Here is a 24,794-nt window from a genome sequence, read left to right on the forward strand (position 1 = left end):
TTCTCTTCATCAGCGAAACATCTTTTAATTGTAGAAGATGATTGACTCAACTTACCGTAAATATCCTCCATTTGGTATTTGATTTGTGCTGGTATTAATCCCTCTTTAGTCAAAAATTTTGTAACAACGCGAAACTCAATTTAAGACATTTTTCAAAATAATTTTACCGAGTGGTCGTTCGAGCTGTATTATAATAAATTTGAACAAAGCAGCAAGTTGAAATTTTGTATAAAGCTTGTTGAGACTTGATATTTGTTAACACTATAGAATGGGTAATTGATACACTAATTTGTGACTCTAATTTCCAAGGGTATTATACTGCGCACTAGCAACAGATTCACAAAATGAAAGGAAGTTGTCTAAATCTTTGTGTATCCATCCTACAAAAAATCCAAATTTGATAATCATCAACGATCCCACGATCCCGTCTCATTTCAAAAGGCATAAAAATGTTATATTTTTCCTATTTTCAACAAGCATTCTGTCAACAATTACAAACTATTTTACAACCCATTTTAAAAAGTCAATTATTATATACAGGGTCGCGAAAAACAATTTTTTACTGCCAAAAAAATTCACAAAATAAACTTATTAATTGATTATACACAATAAAACAATTTCATTTATGGGAACATTATTCGATATTAAAGTTTGAACAATTACTTCGAACATAAATTCCCGAAGACGTTCCATGTTGCTTCTGATCAGAAACCTCAGATATTTCTTGAAGAGTTGTTTCCAAATTTTATCCGATATTTCAGCCTCAGTCATGGATTATGGTTTAATTGTTTTTAAGTCAACAGTCGTTTAAAAGCGATAACTTATCGCGACAAAAAACCACGTCAACATGTATTCATTTTTAATATATTTCAGACGATGTAAATTCACATATTGTTATACAAAAAATGTTGTTTGTATTTCGTGTATAAAATTCTTGTTTTCATAGCACCTACGAGAGGTGCACACAAAATTAACACTCTCGTGTGCCATTGAAACAAACAATAGTACAAAAATAACTATTTTGTGTAATATGTAACGGTGTTTGCAAATTTTCTGTTTATGTAACATTTTTTGAGATAGAACATCACCGGGTAATATTTTAAATATAATACCTGATGTATTCATAATTTTTATGAGTAAATATGACCAAATTTACTGATACTATCAAATTCAATGGCTAGGTGAAATATTTATTCAATACAAAATTGACAAATGAAAATTCAATATTTATGTTTGTATGGTCCCCTTTCTTGCCGCGATACTGGGAAACCCAGTGTTTACAGCTGATCCATTAATCCCCTTTTAAAAAGTATAGAATGTAAGATGGCTTTAATTACCAAAGATTTTCGTCTTCTATTTCATACGCACCCAGGTACAGTGCTCTGGACTTCCTTAGTATTTCACACTTTGAGAGAATGTGGATAGAGGTTTCGTCCTCTGTGCAACAAAATCTTCACGCCGCATTATCTGCTATGTCTAGCGTGTTTAGGTGTTTGTTGAGGTGACGGTGCGCCGATAGATCTCCTGTTATTATTCGTAGATTGTTTTTACTTAGATTGATACATTCAGCAGATCTACTCTGGTTATAGTTCCCTAGAAGAGTCTTTGCCTTTCTCAGCCCTTTTAGGTTGTCCCAATAATTGGTTTTGCTCCTATCTACCTTCTTTTCCAATACTTTTTCCATTCTTCTGTTCATGAGAAGCTTATCTGGTCCCGCTTTAGCGAGCTTATCAGTTATTTCTTTTCGCTCCGGAATATTTATCTACAATAGCTTTTCAAAGTTAAAACCTTTCGCTGCATGGCAGTATCTTATTCTATCAACAAAAGACCTTAATGAATCATTTCAGGCATTATATTTTGTACCTCGACTCTATTCGATCTTCTATTTCTTGGATAATTTGGGGTAAATCCTTATTATTGACCTCAAATAACCCAAAAGAAAAGAATAGTGCACATAAATCCTGTGACTTGCCGATCACTCAATATAATTGTTTCGACTCTGCGAAAATGCAGTATTCAGGTATAGTCCAATCCTAGTAGTATAATGAGGTGGAGCACCATCATTTTGAAACCTATTTTCTTCTGAAAACTGTGAGTGATTAATACGATTGGGAATCAACCGATTAAATACTGGTACTTACTATCTAATCTCATGAAAGTTGTAAATATTTATCACCATTTCATATGTCTGTTATGGAAAAGGGTCCAATAATTATTCCTCTGACAATTCCACATCAAACGTTTAGCTTTTATGGATATTATGTATGACCTTCTTCCATCCAATGCGGATTATTATCCGACCAAATCATTCGTAATGCTTCGTTGTAATAAGGATTATCTTCATTTAATTACACTTTCTAAGGTTGAAATTTACTGTTTTTAAGCATTTCTCTTACAGATCTCACACTAATATCGTTATTTATTCTAAATTTTGAAATTGCTTTTTTTTGTTCACTTGGAATTTTCATTTGTGGCTGTTTTCTAAGGTGGTCATCAAAAATTAAATTTTTTACAATGCTCCCTAGAAAGCTCTTATTTAATGAAGAAACACTGCGAATTTTTTTTTATTCAAAACAACACGTTCCTCTACACGATCTAAGTTCATTTTTCGGTATAATCAACTTTTTTGGAATTTTTTTAGGAAAAATACAATTTTATTATAGAACTCAAATCAATAAAAATATCAATATTTGATCAAAATAACAATAAACAAAAATTCAAAAATTTTTCCAGTTGATTTACTCTATTGAATAAAAAAATGAAAGATACTCAAATTGATATTTTTATTTTAAAATTACATTGATACAAACGTTATTATAATATTTAGATTTCTCCACTCAAAGCATCAAGTAAGCTTTATTTCGTAGTTTTAATGCCTTCTTTTCTATTATCATTTAAGATGTAAATGAGGAATTGTTTCTGCCCTTCATCTTTTGTAAACAAATCGTTGTAAGCTCGTTTATCGCCTCGCTCTGCAACATCGGTCATTACTGACAAGTTTTTAACAGCAGCCTAACAGTCTTGATAATTAGAATCTTTTAACCAGTTTTCACAATTTTCACATAACCAGCTTGTATTTAGTTCAAGTTTATGAAAAAAATTGATGAAGTTACATCAACCAACTGTTTTAACCCATTCTCAAGTATTTACGGAATATTTGCATGATATATTACAGCCACAGAACATACCCTAATGTAAACTTAGTTGTTATTCACTGGAAACAACATGGCGGATTTTGGATGCCAGTGCCCTCGATGGTAGGTTACGATAAAAAACACCCCAGAACTGGGACACGTTTATTTTGAAAATAATATTTACATACATTTTCAACTAAACCAAGGCAAATTAGTAGATATGATTAAAATTTCACTTTTAGAATAAAAATTAACATAAGACAAATTTTTTTAACAAACAAATTGAAAAGTGTAATATGTAAATAAAGACTAACCAAAAATAAAACAGAAAAATAATATCATTACAATGATATAGTATTATCATTTTGGGATTTAACAAAAAAAATATTTTATACAAACAAAAGTCTGGAAAATTCATAAACGTGTCTCATAATCAAAACAAGAAAATAAACAAATCACACATAGTACAGCGTTTATAAAAAATAAACAAAAATTTTTAAAAACAAAAATAAATATTTCCTCTGTAAACATAAACCCATGAAATTGTAAAATATATCAGCCTTCTATAATAAATAAAAGAAAATAAATTTTGGTTCCATATGATTCCATCAAATAACATCTCTTCGTCCTCCACTTTCATTAAATGATGCTTCCCTCGTTGGGGGTAAATTGCGTCTGCAGTACATACAAACTTTCTTGTTTACACTCAAATATTCCAATTTCATTTTCTGCAATGTCTTTAACTGCTCTTTGTTATTCTTTAGACTGCTTTTCAATTTTGATATTTTGACTATTGTATTCCGATGAAATTGATACATAACCATTTCCCTAGGTGTTAAATTGTTCTCGCTAGTTCCAGCTACAGTACAAAAATCATATTTTTCGTTGTCAAAATTACTAATTTCCTCCGTAACAATGGAATGAAGGCAGGTGAGAGGTAGGGAGAGGAAAGCGTTTGGCGAATTTAAACAAATGAATATTTACTTGACAATTGTTATTGACAGTAATGACACATTTTTATTACACTAGCGCCACCATTGGTAAATGGCAGAACTAAATTTTTGTTTCTAAAATTTAGATGCGATTCGAACTTCTTATTAGGTATGTTCTATGATATCACCTACCTGTGTACCGAAATCTGAAGGAAATGTGGTGGCAATTCAGAAATTGATGACGAATAAAATATTGACATTGACAGTAATGACACATTTTTATTACACTAACATCACCATTGGTAAGTTGCATAACTAAATTTGTGTTGCCGGGAATTACATACAAGTTGACCTTCTTTTTGGGGCTCTGTGACTACAACGCTCCTAGAAACTCTATCATTACCTAAACTAACCAGCGCATGCGCATCTGGTATTTTTTAAAGGAATTTTCATGAAAATAACTCATATGTAACTGCTCATAAGCGTATAAAAAGCTCAAAAATAGAAGAAAAATTTAAGCTTGAGCTTGAATGACGAGGTAAAAAGATAACATTGAAGGTGTTTCATTGTTAACTATTTTCAAATCTCAAAAAAATTATTATTTCCAATTTAATAAGATAGTTTCAGAGAAAAAATGATTAAACCCAAAAATTTACTTGGATCGTGTAGAGACACAATAAAAACAAATTTTCCATTGTTTTTTCATAAAAAGAAGCTTTTTAGGTGGCTTCGCAAAAAATTTAATTTCTTGTTCTTCCACAACTGGAAATATTTTTCACACTGTCAGTTTCATTCAATTTCCTCAAATTTCGCAACTCTGCAGGCTTAGAAATAAGACAAATTCTGTTAGGATATGTATCAATAAATGAATCGCTAACTCATGTAATGTTCAGACATGATGTTGATCTACTGCCCGACTGTCCCATAGACAAAGAAAATAGCAATGTTTCGTAACACTCCCTGAATCTCATTAAAATTTCAATCACCTTTAGGCCCCCACATATCTGCCACTCACACTTAGTACACACGTAGTTAATTTTGTCTAAAAGCAAGCGAATATTTTCACAACTTTCTTTCATCTTCACAGAATGAGCAACTGGTGTAGACGGTTTTAAATTTCCATTGTGCTTTTAAACTGTACTTAGACGAGTCAATAAATAGGCGCCACTCACTGAGACTATGCTCAATATCAAGTTCCTTCATTAGACAATCAATATCCTTACATGCACACAACGAATTTTCCATACTAGAGAATGCAGAAAATGTAGCATTTCTTTCCTAAAGGTCGTAATTTTTGTCTCTTTGACGAACAAGTTCCATTCATTAAAACGGGAAACAAAAAATTCAGACTGTTGCTTTCATAACCCCAAATCACGTTCTAAATCATTCAACTCACTTTGAACAATCAAATGTGGCTTGCCCGAAATGGTATTTGGAGTAAAAATAGGCTCGGTGCATTGTTCTTAGGAGCTTCCTGATGATATGTTGTCTCCAGTATCTTCTAAAACAATATTTAGTGGATCTAGAAAGCGCAATCGGTACTGGTAAATCTTCGTTATGGGGAACAGGTCGTTTAGCAGATGGCAAATTTGGATACTCGATCTTGTGCTTTCCTTTCTTAGAATAACCTTCAGCAGTCGTCAAAATGGTTAGTAGGTTTCCACGTTACCATTGTAATTTCAAAAGGCATACTTTTTTTCTTCCCATACATCCACTGCACCAATGAGACGCTACAACTAACTCAACACGCGTGGGAGGCACACTGCTTGTCTTGGTCTCCAATTAAAGTACCAAAATATTTGAAATGGGCTTTTATCACATTTTTGGAAAATGACTTGCGATTTCACCATAAATTCTCCACAAATATAGCAAAATGTTTGCAACTGCGGCGCGTTTGACTCGACATTTTCGTCTCTATAATTACTTTTTGCACTATGAATGGAGAACCACTTACTATGAAAATCAACAGAATGTTATTGTTAATGTTATTTTTATGTTTATTATTCTGAATAATACAGTTCAGGTATTTTTTCGGTCATAAAATTTACCGATATTAACCGTCACTTTATAAAATGACCAACCTGTTAATGTAGTACGTGTTAGGATTTAATAAATATTTTTTTCTATTATTGGACGGGTATTTCCATTTTAAAAATTAAGCTCTCGTCAGTGTTACAAAAATCTTGTCGACCAGTGTAATTGTAGTAAATACTACTACAGCATAGTGATATTTACTTCTTATTTAACAATAAAATATATTTTTTTGTATCAAAAATATGGGAACAAATAAAATAGAAATGATTGGTTTCGTTTTATTTTTTAATAAAAAAAATAGTGACCGCTTTACAAACATATTTTGAGTAAAAATCAAAATTTTATAAATTTTGCCAATAGGAACTGAATAAGCCAATATAGAATCGTTTCCTTCTTATCAATTAATCCATATTTCTACATTATTGATTCTATTATTTACATATTAAATTAGGAAGTAACTCAAGACGTTATTTCATTATAATTTATTTTCAAGGATAATTTGCCCCAATAATGGAAAAATGGCATCAATCACTTTTCTTAGTATAATGTCTAAAGTTCGATTGGAAGCGATGTGTTGGGGAGCAGGAACTGCTTTGGGAGAATTACCACCATATTTCATGGCAAGAGCGGCAAGGCTTTCTGGGTAAGTATTTTAATCATATATCCTTTGAATCTACTTTTAGTAACTTACTTCATACAAATTATTATTATTGGAAAAATATGGTATTATTTTATATAGTGATTTTCGGTTATTTAAATTGATAAACTGTTGGAGAACTAAAAATCACAAACGCACTTTTATCATATTATTTCATTCAGATAATAGTTCGGCAAGTACTTTGGTGATGGGTTAACTAAACAGTTTATGTGTCTACCTTAATTTATTTTAATTAATTATTTTATCAATTAATTTATGGATGTGCCATTTGCTTGTTTAATTATGATGACAATACATGGATCACAAGATAAATCCACTAAACAATCGACCATTTAGTGGTAGTTAATTGAAGTGCTTTGTAAAATCTGTTTTGTTAATATGGGGCAAAAACTTGGACATATAATAGAAAGATGTTCCAGAAAATTCAAATTTCTATCGACGGGTACCTACGAGTTATTTGTACATTTTTTGTCCAGATAGAAGAAGAGATAAACTACGGAAACCGGCAACGAACATAACACGACAAGTATTTAATTATAATACAACAGTCAGAAGGAAGATTGTCCTGTACGAATATGGAGAAGAACTATCGACAAAGAATTGCAACAGATAAATATGGAAAGAGGCTACGGAAATAGCCAAAAACGGAAGAAAATGGAGAACCATCATTAAGTAAATTAGACGGAACCCACAAAACGACGAATGAGGATAGCGACCTCATCATTTTACCACAGCTGCTGAAACACCCGACAGGTGCCCTTTGCTCCTTTGGGAAGTATAAGACGATACTGATGAATTGAACTGCTATATAAAGGCACTGTCTACAATTCACAGATGGCATAGTAATATTCTGTATAAACGTTTTCTGAGACATTTATAAAAAGCGTGACGGATTAGCGGTTGTGCCACCAAAGTTGTTAGATTAATTATTAGAGAAAATCAATTTTTCTCAAATCTTTGAAAAGAATAGAGACATTTTGCAGTTTCATTTACAATATACATTCATTTGTCGTCTGTTATTGAATCTATTCGCAGTGGAAAAACTAAAATATCAAAATTGCTAAATTTTTTAAACAGAATGTTCGCTTAAATGTAAATGGTTAGGTTAGGTTAGGTACGAGAGGGCCGAGAGCCATTCTTATTGGGACACCCGGTACATAGATAGCTCGCATTCTATTAGAAGTTTTTGATAAGTGGATAAAGCATCTAAAACACCTCGGCTTGCTTTTGAACTTCTGTCAAAATTTGTCATTTTCAACAAATTGTTCCATAATTTCAGTTATAGTAGTCAAACTCCTTTTTACTAACACCAACGAACGTTCTTAGTGATCTTCTTCAAAATCACTACTATCAATATTTTTGGTTTCTTTTTGCTCAGTTAATTTCTTGAGCTCATCATTAGAAAACCCAGCTAATGTTTCTCGAACTATTTCTTCCACGATTTCCACATTTACCTCATCTAAACCGGTTTGTTTCGCTAATTCCACTATTTCATTCATATCGACAGATTGTCCAATGTCTTCGCTCTTACTTAAATCTGGCTAAATGTTTTTCCATACTCCTTTCAAAGATCTTTCCGATACCTCATTCCAAGAAAGGTTTATGTTTTCTACAGCATTCACGATATTGTAGTTTTTCAAAATTTTCTTATTGTATACTTCTCTTCTCCGTCTCTTTTTTCAAATATTTGCTTAAATGTACGCCGCAATTAATAAGCCTTAAATTGATGTTGAAATTGAAATTGGTACATTGGTTGGATTAAGACAGTTGTGTTAGGCGGCAAGAAAACGACTTCGGCTTGAATGCATGTTGTTAAGTCTGATAAATTTGTTGGTTCAATTTGTTCAAGTTGTTTAATTTCATAATAAGGTTTAACAGACGGGCAGAAATGTTCAGTGAGCCAATCCTGGAAAATTTTCATAGTTATCCATGATTTTTTTATTAGACTGTCAAATTACAGGCTATGTTGATTTAGATATGCCTTTCATCGCTCTTGAAATTTTGGGGTAGTAAACTAATAGTGGTTTTAATTGAAATGTCACTTGCATCAGCCTGAATGTAATTAAAAATTCATCTAGCTCTTTACATTATGAAAGATTGGCTTAACGGCATATTGTGTTCAATTTCGTCGTCAATCCATATAGACAGTCGTTTTTCCATTTCTTCTATAATGTTATTTCTAGAATGGGTAATTCTAGTTACAGAGCTTGAAGTAGTTGCACTTGCCGATGACAGTTTTTTTCTTTATTCTTAAGGATTGTCCTTATTGTTAAAGTTACCAAATTCAATGCTGTGTTAATTTGAGATAGACGTTCACCAATATCTAATCAATTGCTCTTCAGTTTTCAGTGAAATGCTTTTTCTAGTTGCTTCATTTTCTTGTTTTTTATGATCACCCATGATAAAAACATAATATTTGTCATATAAAAGACGTATGGAAAGGTGTGTCGAGAAGAGAGGAGAATCATTTTGATAATAGAACCCTTTTTCGTAACCAGTCTCGTTATTTAATAGCCACACCTAGTATTTTTGCTTATAAATGATGATATCAAAATATTTTAGTACTTTTTTCATTCCTACAATTTTTTGTCAAACATTTTTTAGTTGCAGTGGGATATTTGGCTCTGTATTCACTTACAACTGGAAACTAATATTATTTTTGATCTTTTTGAGTAGTTAATCTATTAATATAAACTTATGTTAAATGAACAGCTCTTCGTCTACTTCATTTACTGCCTGCAGATTGTTCATAATTCCTAGACCATTTGAATAATTTTTAATCCACGTGTTTAGTTTCTAAAAAATCTTTATTAGTATGAAATGTATTGAAAAATTTCAACGAATTCCAATTAATAGAAAAAACAATATTCTTGTTTTCAAAATTTTTAACTTTGCCATCTGTATTAATAATATACCCTTTGAATAAATCAAATTCTGAATCTTATGTTATATGATATTTTTGGATAAAAAATATAAGAGCCGCTATTTCAGAATTTAAATACCATAAGTGATTTTTAAATCTATGTAAAACAACTTCCGAAAATTTTTATCAATCGTTCTGTATTAATAAACAACTTTTAAAAATTGTAAATCTAATTTGGAGAAAGTGCTACACGAGGCACCGTAAACCAAAAAGGCGCATAGTTAAACTATGAATAAACAAATATCTAATAGATTTTTTTTTCAGTTGTGTATCTAGTTCTTTCTTTTATTTGGTTTTATCGAAAGTACCTCAATTTTTCTGGAACTTCTTTGACAATGGAACATTTGGCCCAAATTCAAAATTAGCTCGTAAATGTGATGTCTGCAAGGTCTCCAAAGTGATCGCCGTTCCACTTCGACAAACCAGACTTGAGTTAGTTGTATCGCAACAAACTACTTTGATATTATCAGTAATTTCCGTCCTTGAACCGCATTTGAAAATTGCATGTGCCTTACTTGTGTGTACTTACCCATCTGGTAATCTGGTAACACTGATACACTTAATATTTTTTCTATGGTACTACTTTTAAGCATAATTGTTACTTTGTCTATCTTTTCGCAAAAGAAAAGTCATCAGATATCAATTTTCCATCTTAATGCATTACCAACTTCAATACAGTCAAATTCTCGTTTTATTCGTTCACCAGCTTCTCTTCTAATTTCGATCGGTACTCATTGAATGACGTTTTGTTCAAATTTAAAGCACTGGTGTTAACTCCCAGGACTTCTGGTATAACTGATATTAGTCGAACAGAATTTCTATAAGAAATATTGCAATTATATAAAGCAGCTCCAACGTCTTTAGTGAAAATATTAACAGTTTCTCCTTCATTTTTAGCTTCATAGTTTCCTCCTTGAACTTCAAACATTCACAGTGTGTTTTGGTAAGAAGTAAATGTAGCTGTCTCACCACTTAAAGCTTGCCCATCCTCAAAGTCGGATCGTTAGTGCTTTAAGATGGTAAAGTCACATATAAAGAGTAAATAAGAAAATGATAATTTCAAGTTTATCAACCGAGAGAGGTTATAGATTAATACGTGATTGTGTTTAGATGTTTGTGTAATTGCCTTATATTTTTACGAATTTTTTTTTAAACGGTAGATTTTATGGAAAAAAGCATTCAGATATTTTTTCTAGAGTATTAAATGTCCTGTAAGAAATATCTGCTTAAGTATTTTTAGCTACACTTGTTTCAATGGAAACAAATTTACTTCATTAAGTATAAAAATTCCATGTTGTTTAAATACGAAGTATATTTTTTATAGGTCGTAACGTGAAAATTTTAGAGATTAAAAAATAGAGCCAAAAATTGAGTTTTAGTTAAAGACGATGCGTTCAAAAACAAGAACATCAAATTATTTTCATGTTTATGTCCAACTATTTTGGTAATATTCATTTTTAGAATAGATCCTGATGATGATGATGAAGACCTTAAGGCATTTGAGGAATTGGAAAAGAAACGGAAAAATAATAGAGACGAATTAACTTTGATGGAAAAAGGAAAATTGTTCATTGAGGAAATAGTGCAAAAAGTAGGATTTCTGGGGATATTAGCGTGTGCTAGTGTAAGTTATCTAATTAACCTCATATAAAAATTAAAGTTTAAAAAATAGGTAAAAATTAACATTTCCACCTATTTCGGTCTTTATCAAAATATGATTTGACATTTACATTTGGCGTGATTAAGTATTTCGATCAATAGATCACTTATAACATGAATATATATAAAATAAAATCAAAATACAAACCTGTTTTAACGAATCAAATTTTTGCTTAATTCTTACATTTCAAAAATAAATTTTACTCAAATTGTTTAGATCTTTTTTATCATTGTCAGCTTTCTCCTTCTTATATATGTTAATTCCGTTTCAAAAATTTGTGAATTTTTTAATTAAATATGTTTTTTTTGTTATTTCAAGATTTGTTAATGCAGTTTAATTAGTTTTATGGTATTGATGTCTTTTTAATCTAATTTATAAATACTGAGATGTCTGTCCTATGTAAACAGCATCACGATCATTATAAGATTATAATATTTTTATTTTGTTTTAATGTTATTGTTAATTTGTTGTTAATTAATCAATATTCATAATTAATTTTATTATTTTCTTCCATTTTTATTACGAATTTAAGTTTTTTATGATAAGAATTGAATTTTTTATTTATGATTTTTGGTACGGCAGTAATGTAATCATCTACATAATGGAAAACGAATGGAATATTTATATTACGCTAAAGGTAATGAAATACACGGAAAATAGAATTTTTATAAATTGTTCACATACATAGAAACGACAAAACTATCAATGATAAAAAAGACCCAAACAATTTGGGTGAAACTTATAATTGAGATATGACAACTTAAGATGAAAAAATGAATCTGGACTATATTATATTAAATAAATCTTTTGTGATGCATCTTTTGAATATTCCCATTAGATTTGCAATAAGTATTTCCAAGATGTAAAGTACATATTCAACATATCACTATAGTTTTGAAAGTTTTGGCACAATTTTTCTAATTTTTTCTTCATATTCATTTGCATTGTTTTGTTATTTCTCTATAAATTCTTCTGTTGTCCTAATCTAACCTAACCTAATATCACTCCTGTATTGTTTATTTTCCTTTTGCATTCTCCAATCTTATTTCCAAATATATTAAAATTTTAATTTTTTTACGTGTTGTGAGACTCAATTCTAGCGGTTCTTCAAACTACAAAAGAGAGCTGTTAGATATTACTCGGACTAAATAGCAGGGTTCACTGCCGGGACTTCTTTGAAGGATGAAAAATACTAACTGAAAGGTCGTTGCACGGCTATCCCCTTAGGAACGCGAGCACTACCTTTATCTACCGACTCCACGTTCAGAATTAGTTAAGGGCTCAATATTTTGCAATGCAAAAAAATGCACAATCACTTGCCAATTGAAATCAAATCGATATAATCTTTTCCCTCATTTTGCAATAATTTGAGGGCATATTTACTGAAAAGTGCCTTCTACTCTGTGAACGACTTCTTTCTAATAATAATATTTAATTCTTGGCATGCTGCATACTGCTTTAATTTTGGCTATGAACTTATGTACTAATTATTGCCTATCACTATTACCTATAATTTTGTTATTTATTGTGGATTTCTTCTGTATATTAAAATTTCATTTCATTTGCATCTTTATTCAGTTATTTTTATGTTGGCTCTTTATTTTTTACAAGCTTTTGTCTACAAATTGTAAGAATTTTTAGACAATAATGAATTTCTCTCTCTCTCTCTCTCTCTCTACTCTAAATATCCTTTTTTTAAGTTCTCTTTTCTTCTTTTTTCTTGAATTCAATCCTGTTAATATTAATATTTTTATTTTTCCTTTTAATTCCTTATCTCTTTAAATTCTTCATTTTCTTTCAAAATATTTTGTTTCACAATTTATCTTTATTTTCCAAATTTTATGCATAATTCTCTTCTGATCTTCCATATTTCTTACTTATCATTTCTTTAAATCGTTCAATTTTTTTTATTGTATATTTTTAACAATGTCACTGTTATCTCGACTTTGTTGCTTCTAATATAATTCCTAGTCTCGAATTTTAATATTTAAATTTATAGATTATATCAAAATTATACAAATTATTTTGTCAAATAAAATGGAAATGTAATTAATTAATTAATTAAATTTTTGTTGAGTTTCTCTTTATTTATGGATCCTCGCATTGACTTGTTATGAAAAATTCGTCTATAACTATTAAAAATTTAAGTTTTCGAAATCGAATTTCTATTAATTGTTAACAAAAATGGAAAGAAAATATCAATTAACCGATGTCAGTCCTCATAATTTAAAGTCTTTTTACTTCCTTATTACTACACAAATAAAAGTAATTTTCACCAGAATGATATCAAATACTATTTTAAATTTAATTGAGTCTTATTAAGATATTTTTATTTTTCATACAGCCTCACACATGTTTTTTATTCGTTTTTGAATTACCGTGGTATTTTTGCAACTGAACTTTTTGCATTAAAATGTGCTCCATCCGAAAATTCTATGGCATTATTTTTAAACAGTATGGATTTAAAAATTTTGTTGCAAACTAAATTTTTCATTTTTCAGATTCCAAATCCCCTGTTCGATTTGGCTGGTATAACTTGCGGACATTTCTTAGTACCATTCTGGACATTCTTCGGAGCTACCCTTATAGGAAAAGCTGTGATAAAGATGCACATCCAAAAAATGTTTGTGATAATAGCATTCAACGAAACCTTGATAGAAACAGCCTTAGATTGGCTCAAATTAGTTCCTTTTGTAGGAACAAAGTTACAAGTACCATTTAAGTCCTTTTTAGATGGACAAAAACAAAAATTACATAAAAACTCAGCCAAAAATATTTCAGAAGGTGGCGGCAACGTATTAGGCTCTATTTTTGAAAAATTTGTCATTGCAATGGTATTATATTTTGTTATTTCTATAGTGAATTCATTCGCGCAATCTTATCATAAAAGAATACACAAAAAAAAGAATATTAAAGCTAGTAAAAATTGAATATATAAAAATTAATGATCATGAAATGTTATTAAAAAAGTCAAAACATTTGTATTGGTAATGGTGATTATTTTCAAATTTTATGTTCATTATGTTTAAATTGATATAGAAACAGGGGATCTTAAAAAAATATCAATAAATATAAAATAAAAACATTAACCCAAAATCTATAAAAAGTCTACTCAAATTTCAAACGAATTGGCTTCTCACTAGCTGGCAAAAATTAATAAAATATAGATAAAAATTTTGTTTTTAATATTAAAACTCTTTTAATTAAAACATTCATATTTGAGTATGCTTAAATGACTTGAGTCATTTAAATGGACAAATCCTTATATTATTTATGATTCCACCCTGAACTTTATATTAATAATTCCTTTTATACCTTTATAATTTGAAATGCAGGATTTTTCAAAATTAAATTTGGTTAATAAACAATCTAGAAATTTATGTTGATTTATTTATGTTATAGTTGAATCAAATCTTACAAAAACAAATATAGATTGCTTGAATCTTATCCCAAAACAAACGAAATACAAACTCTTTTCGAATGGTGCTGCGGGTTGAGGGCTCAAAATAAAACTTTCTAAGAGTTGTTTATAAAGCCAACTATAATTCAAACATTGATGTAGATAAAGAAGGAAACAAAAAATTGTGAAATTAGAAGTGAAACAATAATCAGATAGTGTAACAATATAAATATCTATACATGTTTATATAAATGAATTAGGACACACTGTATCTAAGACAAACTATATAACGAAAACAAATGAGAACATCGTTGTTAAAAACAGAAGAACAATGAAAAAGTCATGAAAAGAATTTTTATAATTGAATATATTTTTTATGTTCTAGATAACCATATTCATGCTGGTATATTCTGGATTTCAACTAATTATTTTTTATATTGTTGATAAGTGTCCGCCCACTATTATTTACATTATTTAAATTATTTACAAAAAAGCTTTAATAGTGTCATACAAGAATCACGTGAGATATACAGATATATGATGCCGTCAATCCGTTTCAGTGCGCATATTCTTGTTTTTCATGGTCCTAGTATGGTTGTGGTATTGTATGGTGTAGTGGGTAGACAACTTAGCTGCAATCAATTGTTTGTGAGAATCTAATGAAATAGATAAGTATAGTTATTGTAACTGGATAATATTATTGTGATGACGTACATACCAAATTTCCACCTTAATCACACATAAGCGGTCCTGATCTAATATGAACTTTTACGAAGTCATGCCGTTGCTGTAATGGGATAGTGGCAAATTTAAGCACCAAAGTGTACTAACTTTAATATATTTCCGAACTTTCAAATATTTATGTATCCTTAGTCTGGGATTAAAATTATGTTAAAGTACAATATAAGTATATGTATGAAAGTTAATAATAATAAAAATTACCTACATTAATTAGTTATTAATTTGTTATGTTATGATTTTGTTATATATTTTAAAAAACACTTTGGCTTGCCACAATCCCACTATGGAAACGCTCATAATCTAGCTGGTAAAGACTTCTTTCCAATTCGTTCCAAACTTTCCTATATTTATCTTCACCTCTTCTTCCTTATCACTAATTTTTTACTCTTTTCAGTAAAGCACTGTTGGTTGAATATGTTTTTTATTAACTCTAGTTTTCTCTGATATTAATAATAATTTGGAAATTAACATTGCTTGGCTTGCTTCCCTTTCCATTCTTTTTTCAATTGTAATTGTTATCCCCATATATTCCAATTGGGTTACCTCCTGTAAATAGTATTCTTTTCCATTCTCCACTTTTTTTGATAAATTTCTTGTTTCTCTTTATAAATTTTCTTTCATTACCATATATTTCGTTTTCTGCTCATATATATGTAGTGCGTGTTCCCTTGTTAATACTTCAAACTTAGTTAGGACGTTGGATATTTGGTCTAATTCAAAACACTGATACGTTAAATAATTTGGGATGATATATAATTTAATTTCTAGCAATCTATTTAAAAAGTACTTGATTACAATATCTAAAAACACTGCGATCCAAAATAAACGCATAATGTGTGTTTTAACTTAACATCTTGATTTTGTCTGTCTTAATGAAATTCGTTTAAGCTTCCAGTTATAGATCTACATAATCCTACTTCTATTATGTTTTAGTAACAAATTCTTCTTCTCCTCTACCATATATTTTACTGTTCCAATAATGTTCCATTGGGTGTATCGCTCGCCTGGACGTCTATATACTTTCTAAGACCAAAACGACCAAACGTGACCTACCATTTCAGTATTGCTGTTTCCGTTGATTTGATGTTGAAAGCAAACCAGATGTGGTTCTAATTGTGTCAACCTTCTTCGCACTGCAGTTTGATCATTGTCTATGGAAAATATTTCACTATCGTGCAGTGCTTGTAAAAATCTTGAATATTTATTGTACTTTATGGCGGCCTTCACCACCTACTCTTTATTACTGGTCTCTCAACATCATGCCTGTATACTGAGTACAGTAGATTGTACAGTTCAAGCCAAAGTAGTATTTGTATTATGATAGCACCACATTCCTTAGCCGAAATATTTTCTTATCACGTGGGATTTAGACCTTTTAAATCTAACCAAACTAGACATTGCCTCTATCAACGTACAAAACAAATTAACCACAGAAATCTGCGGAAAAATTCCTAGTGAGCTGAATTTTTGTATACACCTTTATTGAAGAGTTGGAATGAAGATGTGGAAAATCGCCTTCGATATCGTACCAGCTAAAAAAGTTATAAAGGATGCGAAAATCAGTTTTTCGCAAATATCTCTCGATCTATTGCTCGGAGGTCAATAGCGGTTATCATAAAAATTGTTCCTAGTAGAATTATCTACAAAAAATGTCTGTTACATTTTTCTGTGAAATTAACCCTTTCGCTGATAAAGCGACTAGACTATACGGTATTGTATAGGGTAGAACAAGACGTAAAATGTATTGCTTTTTAATATACTTATCTTATAGAGGTTTAAGAACTTTAGTAAAATCTACTATAATTTATTCAAATGACCTACATTGGCACACTCCAAACGACAGCTTTTTTTTATGTAAAAAGCAAGCACAAGTGAGTAAACTCTTTAACACTAATTCTAGTAGTGCCTGCCGTTTGGATATGCCAGGTAGTAGTGCTCGATAAAGACGTGCCTTGGTAGTTCATTCCACAAGCCTATACTTGTCCAAAGTAATAAGTCCCGATCAATTAATTTTCTGGGTGTCTGCGGGCGAAATCGGTGTTCATAATCCTGCCTATCGTGTAGGTCTTGCAAAAACTGTTCTAGGCGGGATTATGCTAGACAGCTCAGAAGAGCATTTGCCGTGGTAGTATCGGTAAAACAGAGTCAGGTCGGCAACCTTTTTTCTATGCTCTAAGCCAGTGGTTAGAAAAACGTTATATTTCCATAAATTAAAATTCTTCTGTAAATCGAAAATATGTATTAATTTCCACCATATTCCCGTCGATGAAATTGTGTCGATTATAACAGATGGGGTCAAAAGTATGACCACCGTAGGACAAGAGCTTGTTGCTATTTTAAAAGAAAACATGAATACGAGATACTTATTAACCATTGTATCATTCTCCAAGAACCGCTTTGTGCACAAAAATTTGTTATGGAATTAGTGATTACCATTATCGAGTCCATATTAGCTAAAGCTCTTAATGCTTACCAATGCTTATTTGAAATAGAGAATGAGTATGAGATGTTCTACTTCATTACAAGGTACGTTAGTTATCCAAAAGGGACGTGTTCTATCCCTTTTTCCGAAAATTAAAACATTTTTGTCTGGGCAGCGCAACAAGCATTTTTCAAGCAGATGGATTCCGGGATACACCGGAGCGAAGGGAAATGATATAGCTGATAAACTCTCTAAGGTGAGGGATGACAAGGTTTTTATGGGACCTGAACCCTTTTGTGGTGTCAGCTACAGAACAATGGAAAAACCACTAGAAAAGAAAGTAGATAGGATCAAAACAATTGTCGAGACAACCTACAAGAGCTGAGACAGGCAAAGACTCTTCTAGGAAACTATAACCAGAGTAGATCTGCTGAATGTATCAACCTAAGTAAGAACAATCTACGAATACTAATAGGAGCTCTATCGGCGCACTGTCACCTCAACAAACACGCTAGACATAGCAGATAATGCGGCGTGAAGATTTTGTTGCACAGAGGACGAAACCTTTATCCAAATTCCCTCTAAATGTGAAACACTAATGAATTCTAGAGCAGTACACCTGGGAGCGTATGAAATAGAAGACGAAGATCTCTGGTAATTGAAGCCATCCCACTCTAGACTTTCTAAAAGGAGTGGGATTAATGGGTTAGATGTAAACATAGGGATTTCCAGTAACACAGCAAGAAAGGGAGACACAATAGATCTTTTGGGTCTCAGTATATACGAAATCCCAAATCCATACATACACACATTTATATATAAGAAGGGCTATTACTATCCAGAATTAACAGAAGATCGGTGGATTCAAAACCCTTAATTTAATGGTAGACGTTACGTCTCATCTAACTTAATATTTTTGGTGTTAGATGAAGTAATAACATTCGAAAACAAATTATCCAGTTTTGCTCAGGATTTTGAAAGGAACACAATGTTTTACTTTCCATGCCTGTTAAAGCATTGCAAAGAAAATAATTCCTCTATTGATACGCACCATTTTAGAACAATAGTTTCAAATATGAGGATAGCATTGATCAACAGGTTTCAGGAATTTTAAAACAACAAAGCAACTTTAGCATTTGTCCAAAATCATCTCAATGCTATATGATATGAGTTAAAATTTTCTCCTTTGATATTTGAAATTAACATTGGTACCTTTGAAATTCAATTGCTAAATTTAAAAACTTCTGGTACTCTCAATACGAACGTCTTTGTGTTGAAATGGAAATATTGGAGAAGAAAAAATGTAATCTCAGTTCACAACACAAGTTGTTTGCTTTGAATGACCTGGAGAAGAACGACATTATCATTTTTAACGCTTGAAATAGTATTCATAACTCTAACTCCCTTTTTGGTTTTACATATATATACGAATAATATTTTTTAAATATGAAAATTATCAAGAGTTAACTGAAACTCGTCTTATGTATGAGAACTTGAAATCATGCTTAAAATTGAAAACAACAAACTTACTCAAACTTTACATGGAGATGCAAGCATATTTTTGGCATTCATAAATATTTAGTAAATATGAAATTTAATTTTTCTATGACCGTTTTAACCCCCTTTCTCGCACGCATTTTAGTTTTGTGCGGGAAATTAAAATTATGCAAATTTTGACCTTACTAGATAGTTTTTTACTTCGGAAGTTATAACTATTGTTACTACAGGTAAATAAATATTTAGTCCATCAAATAAAATTTAAACCTTTTCTAGCTTTTTGTAGCATTTTTAATTTTTTGAAAATATAAAATAATAAAGATATTTTTTATATTTTAGATATTTTATATCAAACCACCCGGGTTTGATATCAGTTGCTATGACAACCCAGGCGTGTAATTGTTACTAAAACGTCAAAGTTGTTCAAAACGTCTTGGAAGTCCGAATAAGTACAATCTTCTTCTAAATTAAACCACATTAAACCGAATTCGATACAATAATATCAATGGATTCATCCGACGAAGAACTTCCCGAAGCCATTTTGAAGGCTGCAAATGAAGCTAATTCCGAGCTGTTACCTGCCAAATCCAGACTAAGGTATGAGAAGCAATACGACCATTTTGTTACATGGTGTAAGGAGAAAGGGGCCAAAACTTATAAGGAAGAGGTATTTCTGGCGTATTTTTCAGACCTAAGTAAGGTTTTGAAATCTAATACTTTATAGTCCCGCTATTCGATGGTAAAAAGTTTAGTAAAAATAAAACAAAATTTGGATATAGGAAACTTCCTTATGCTAACGTCGTTTCTTAAACAAAAAAATTATGGTTTTCGAACACAGAAAGCGCAAGTTTTTACCAAAGAAGATATATCCAGGGTTATGCTATCTCCCGATGAGGTATACCTGATGATTAAAGTTTATATTACCATTTGTGATTTGGGGGTAGACTGCCGAAGTTGGGATTTCCCTTGAGGGGACAATCTGTTCATCAACGCACACTTCATTTCATCAAATCCCTTATTTTAAAAAAACAATCCATATTATTTGGATTAGTTTTATAATTGTCTTTTATATGAAGATTCCTTTTTTAATCTGATGAAATCGGTTCCGACTCATGATATCAGCAATTTGTACCACACTTGCTTGAGCCCAACACATATATGTTCGTGATAAACTAAAAATGGACATATATAAACATATACCTGGAAATTGTTCCATCTCAGTTATTATAAAGGATAATCTTTTATTTGGATTTTTTTAATAGCATTTGTAATCGTATTCGGTTTATCGTATTTGAAACTGGTGGGAGTTACATATGAAGTAACAGCTGATAACATATAATAAATGTGATGACTTCGCGTAGTTTCGAAAAAACAAGTTTTAAAATTTGAAGGTGTTCTTGAAGTCCGGTACTGAATATTATTATGTCGTCCATATAGACCATACACACTTTATTTTGGAGATCTTTTAAAATTTCATCCATAACACGTTGAAAGGTGGATGGCGAGTTTCTTAACCCAAACGGCATTCTTAGAAACTCATAATGGCCGTTATCGACAGTAAAAGCTGTTTTTGGTATGGAATTTTTGTCCATTTGGATTTGATGAAAACCAGCCCAAAGGTCAATAGTTGAAAAATAGTTTGATCTTCCCAGTTTGTCGAGAATCGAATTAATATTTGGTATCGGATATCGATCTGGGATCGTTTTTTCGTTGAGTTTCCGATAATCGATCACTAGACGATATTTTTGTTTCCCCGATTGGTCTGCTTTTTTATTTACTATCCAAATAGGGGATGACCATGGTGAAGTTGAGGGCCGTATTATGCCTTTATCCAGCATTTCATCTATCTGGTTATTTATTTCTTGTTTATGAATATAGGGATATCTGTACGATTTACAATGTATAGGAATTTCGTCGGTCGTTTTAATTTCGTGTTTTGTCCTTGCCGTGAAGGATAATTTATCACCCGGTTTAAAGAAGATGTCTGAAAATTTTCGAATAAGCTTTAAGATTTCAGCTTTTTCTTCCGCGTTCATATGGTTTGTCCTAATTAATTGTGATATATCGATATGTTTTTTTGATTTATTATTGTCTTCGTTATTTAAATTTAGAAACGAATTAACATTAAAGGTATCATAACTAGTTTTTTCAAATGACTCTACCTCTAAAGGTTCTTTAATATTAACTGAAATTGTTTGATCTGTTTTGTTTTGGATTTCTACAAGAGCAAATCCGTTTCTGGCATCAGTCAAAATTTGCGGTATATATAATGGTCCTATTTTGCCTTCATTTATCAATATTTCTCCATTAAAAATAGAAACAGGTAACTTCTTTAGAATTTTTTGTTGTGGTTCTACTGAGAATAATATATTTGAGTTTTCTTTCCGTTTATATCTGAGAGGTATCTCAGTATTTGGTCCTATTAATTTGTTATTTATAAGATCAATATTAAAGTTCATATTTCTTAAATCATTTAGTCCTATAATACCATCGAAATATTCGTGGAAATCAAATAATAAAAAGGAGATGAAATAGTTTGGATTCTGAAATTCAGGAAATGCTCTAAGTGTTGATTGATATACAATATCTCGACTACCCAAAGCTGTCTTAATTTGTGCATTGATTCGATTAACGGAATTTGGATAAGTTTTTTCTATAATATCAGGTTTAATAATTGAACGTGAACTACCGGTATCTATAGGTAATTTTAATTTGGGATTATTAATTTCTGTGTAAGGTAATGCGTTTTCTGTTGAAATGTTAATTTCTACTAAGGTGTTCCTTGTTGGCTCGTTTGGATAAAATTTTCATTTTCTGTCTTGTCATAGTTATAATACATTTGATTTTGGTCATTATCGTCCGTATTTTGGTTCTGATAGTAATGTTGTTCGTCTGATTGGTCGTAATCGTTTGTGAATAGCTCTTCGGAAGTAAAATTTGAATTCTGTCCAGAATTTCGAAATTGTTGATTTCGATTGTAATTGTTATTATTTGGCCATCTTTGTCTTTGTGATAATGTGGAAGAATTTCTTGAAGTCGTTGACATAGGTGTTGGTTTAGGAAGTTGGTGCATGGGTTTTTGGTTCGGTCTGAAAACGTTTTGTGGAGGTCCAAATACTTGTTTGTTCGTCGGGTATTGTCTGGGGGGCATTTGTCTAGGTTGGATGTTAATAGGTTGACTGGGGAATTGATTAACTGGTTTATTATTGTCAACGGGATGATAGGGTTGTTGGAAAGAGGGTTGTGTTTGGTTTTCAGGATAGTATCTTGGTTGTGAATAAGGTTGTCGCTAATTACTATTAAATCTGGACGTCGTTGCTCGGTTATTGTCATTTAGATTGCCATATAATTTTTCAAAATTTTCAAATTCGTTCAGATAGGCCATTGCATCTTCCAGTGAGGCTGGATTTTTAAGATGCAAGTTATTTCTTAAGGTACCACTACAACCTGCTATAAAAGTACTAAGTGCAGTTTTATCATAATGGTTTATTTGGCACACTTTCTCCGCGTTAGTTATGTTAGGATTATTACTAATTTTCTGCGCTATACTACTTCTTAATAATTGAATTCGACTTCCAAAGTTCATCAATGGTTCGTTCCTAAATGGTTTCATTCTAGTGAGTTCTTGTAGTAAACAGTCAATATTTCTACGATCAGCGAAACACTGAATCAGGGCTTCTTTCAATCTCGGCCAATCTGTTAACTCAGCACGATTACCTACTAATATTTCTGCTTTATCTATAAGTTTTTCTTGAACTGATTGGAATATGTGTTTAGATAATTGTGCATCATTAAATTGCCGATAATCATTAATAAGGTCTTCACACCTAATTAGAAATTTATTTAACGTGTTACTGTTACCGTCATACGGTTTAATATTATCAATTCTAGACTTTAAAAGATCCCAGTTCATCTCAGGCATATTTAAAGTTGAATTTATTTATTTGAAAGAATTAGTGAATTGTTTATTAATATTCCGTTGAGTGTGATTATTATTTTTGTTATCTAATCCTATATTTGAAATTCCGTTAATTATTTCATCAATATCGCTCATGAAAATAATTTAAAATTAATTATTATAATAAGCAATTTATTCGCAATGAACAAAATTTAGCTATCTTTACCAAAATCCTTATACAGAGGGGTTTGGAAGGGTAAAAAGGAAAAGGCACTTACAGATTGTTCGTCGATTCGAGCGCTCTGCTTTCCTGCTCCTTTTCTTGATTCCCTGCTCCTGTTGCCACAACTTCGAAAGTTTTTAAGTTCGTAATACGCACTTAAGGTGTAAAACTCCAAGGTCCCGTATTTCACTTCCGGCACAATGCGAAACTGTTCACTTCCGAAACCCGTGCGATCCTACTGACTGCGCCAATTATATATTAAAACTTCGAATTTGGATTTTTAAAAACAAAAATTACAATTACAATATATGTTTATTAAGCAACGTTAGAACAAAGAATGAATTATTAAAAGAAATGCAGTTTTTATTATCTTCCACGTTTCCGCGAAGTCATCACATTTATTATATGTTATCAGCTGTTACTTCATATGTAACTTGGGAAAACAGTCATACAACCTTTAGAATTTCAAATGTGATACAAACCGAAAAACACCAATTTTTATAAAAGTTTTTGAATGTTTTGTCTTAGAAACAGATTTAAGAGAAATTAAATGGACCATAAGATAGTGTAACGATATTTATTTTATAACAACTTCTCTTTTATTAAAGTTTTTCAACTATCCATCCAACAAACATTGTTAGTTGAAAGTTAAATGTTATTATTGATATTTTATAGTACTATTTCTTGACTGTGAGATTACAGTGGCTTGGTAGACACAGTGTGGCCACATGAGAGTGGTCGCCATGTTTAATCAAAACCAAGAAACAAAATAAATTATTTTTTTAGGTAAAAATATTATTGATTCTTTGAAAAGTTTTTGATTAAGTATTTGATTATATAAAATACGATTTTATAAGCGTGCTTATAAGAAGAACAAATTCTAAATTAGTCGAGCTTGGGTCAAACATGGCGATCACTTGGTAGAGACTGTGTGACCACACGAGAGTGTCCGACATTATTAACCCAAACTATAACACACAATAAATTATTTTTGTATTTTTTCAGTTAAAAATACTATTGAGCCCTTGAAAAGTTTTTGATTAAGTATTTGAGAATATAAATTACGATTTTATAAGCGATATTATAAAAAGAACAAATGGTAAATTAGCCGGGTTTGGGTTAAATATGGTGGCCACTCTCGTTTGGTCACACTGTCTTTATCAAGCCGTTACTATAAGTGAGATTATAGTAGCTTGGTAGAGACTGTGTGGCCACATGAGAGTGTCCGCCATGTTTAACCCAAACTACGGCAGAAAATAAATTAATTTCGTA

At 31.0% G+C, this 24,794-nt stretch overlaps 3 protein-coding genes across 5 annotated transcripts in view; 1 reads left to right on the forward strand and 2 right to left on the reverse strand.

Annotated features, from left to right (window-relative positions):
• The window catches only part of LOC130447951 (vacuole membrane protein 1), a 45,343-nt gene extending 30,622 nt beyond the window's left edge, over window positions 1-14,721 (forward strand). For all 3 annotated transcript variants that reach the window (XM_056785028.1, XM_056785026.1, XM_056785027.1), the window contains 3 exons: window positions 6,594-6,743; window positions 11,143-11,305; window positions 13,843-14,721. In XM_056785028.1, the coding sequence (XP_056641006.1) occupies window positions 6,594-6,743; window positions 11,143-11,305; window positions 13,843-14,271 (742 nt within the window). In that variant the 3' untranslated portion in view covers window positions 14,272-14,721. The remainder of the gene's footprint in view (window positions 1-6,593; window positions 6,744-11,142; window positions 11,306-13,842) is intronic.
• A 7,450-nt stretch (window positions 14,722-22,171) lies between these two features.
• LOC130448260 (dr1-associated corepressor homolog) lies at window positions 22,172-22,552 on the reverse strand. The gene has a single exon (XM_056785544.1). It carries the CDS (start codon window positions 22,550-22,552, stop codon window positions 22,172-22,174), a length of 381 nt encoding a protein of 126 aa, XP_056641522.1.
• A 138-nt stretch (window positions 22,553-22,690) lies between these two features.
• Window positions 22,691-23,323, reverse strand: LOC130448261 (uncharacterized). Its single transcript, XM_056785545.1, has one exon. It carries the CDS (start codon window positions 23,321-23,323, stop codon window positions 22,691-22,693), a length of 633 nt encoding a protein of 210 aa, XP_056641523.1.
• Between the last annotated feature and the right edge of the window lie 1,471 nt (window positions 23,324-24,794).

Source organism: Diorhabda sublineata, chromosome 8 (genome assembly GCF_026230105.1).
Source record: "Diorhabda sublineata isolate icDioSubl1.1 chromosome 8, icDioSubl1.1, whole genome shotgun sequence".
Classification (NCBI taxonomy): Eukaryota; Metazoa; Arthropoda; class Insecta; order Coleoptera; family Chrysomelidae; genus Diorhabda; species Diorhabda sublineata.

Coding starts and splice junctions, on each gene's coding strand:
- LOC130448260 (XM_056785544.1), bottom strand. CDS start 22,552: ATGCCCCCCAGACAATACCCGACGAACAAACAAGTATTTGGACCTCCA.
- LOC130448261 (XM_056785545.1), bottom strand. CDS start 23,323: ATGCCTGAGATGAACTGGGATCTTTTAAAGTCTAGAATTGATAATATT.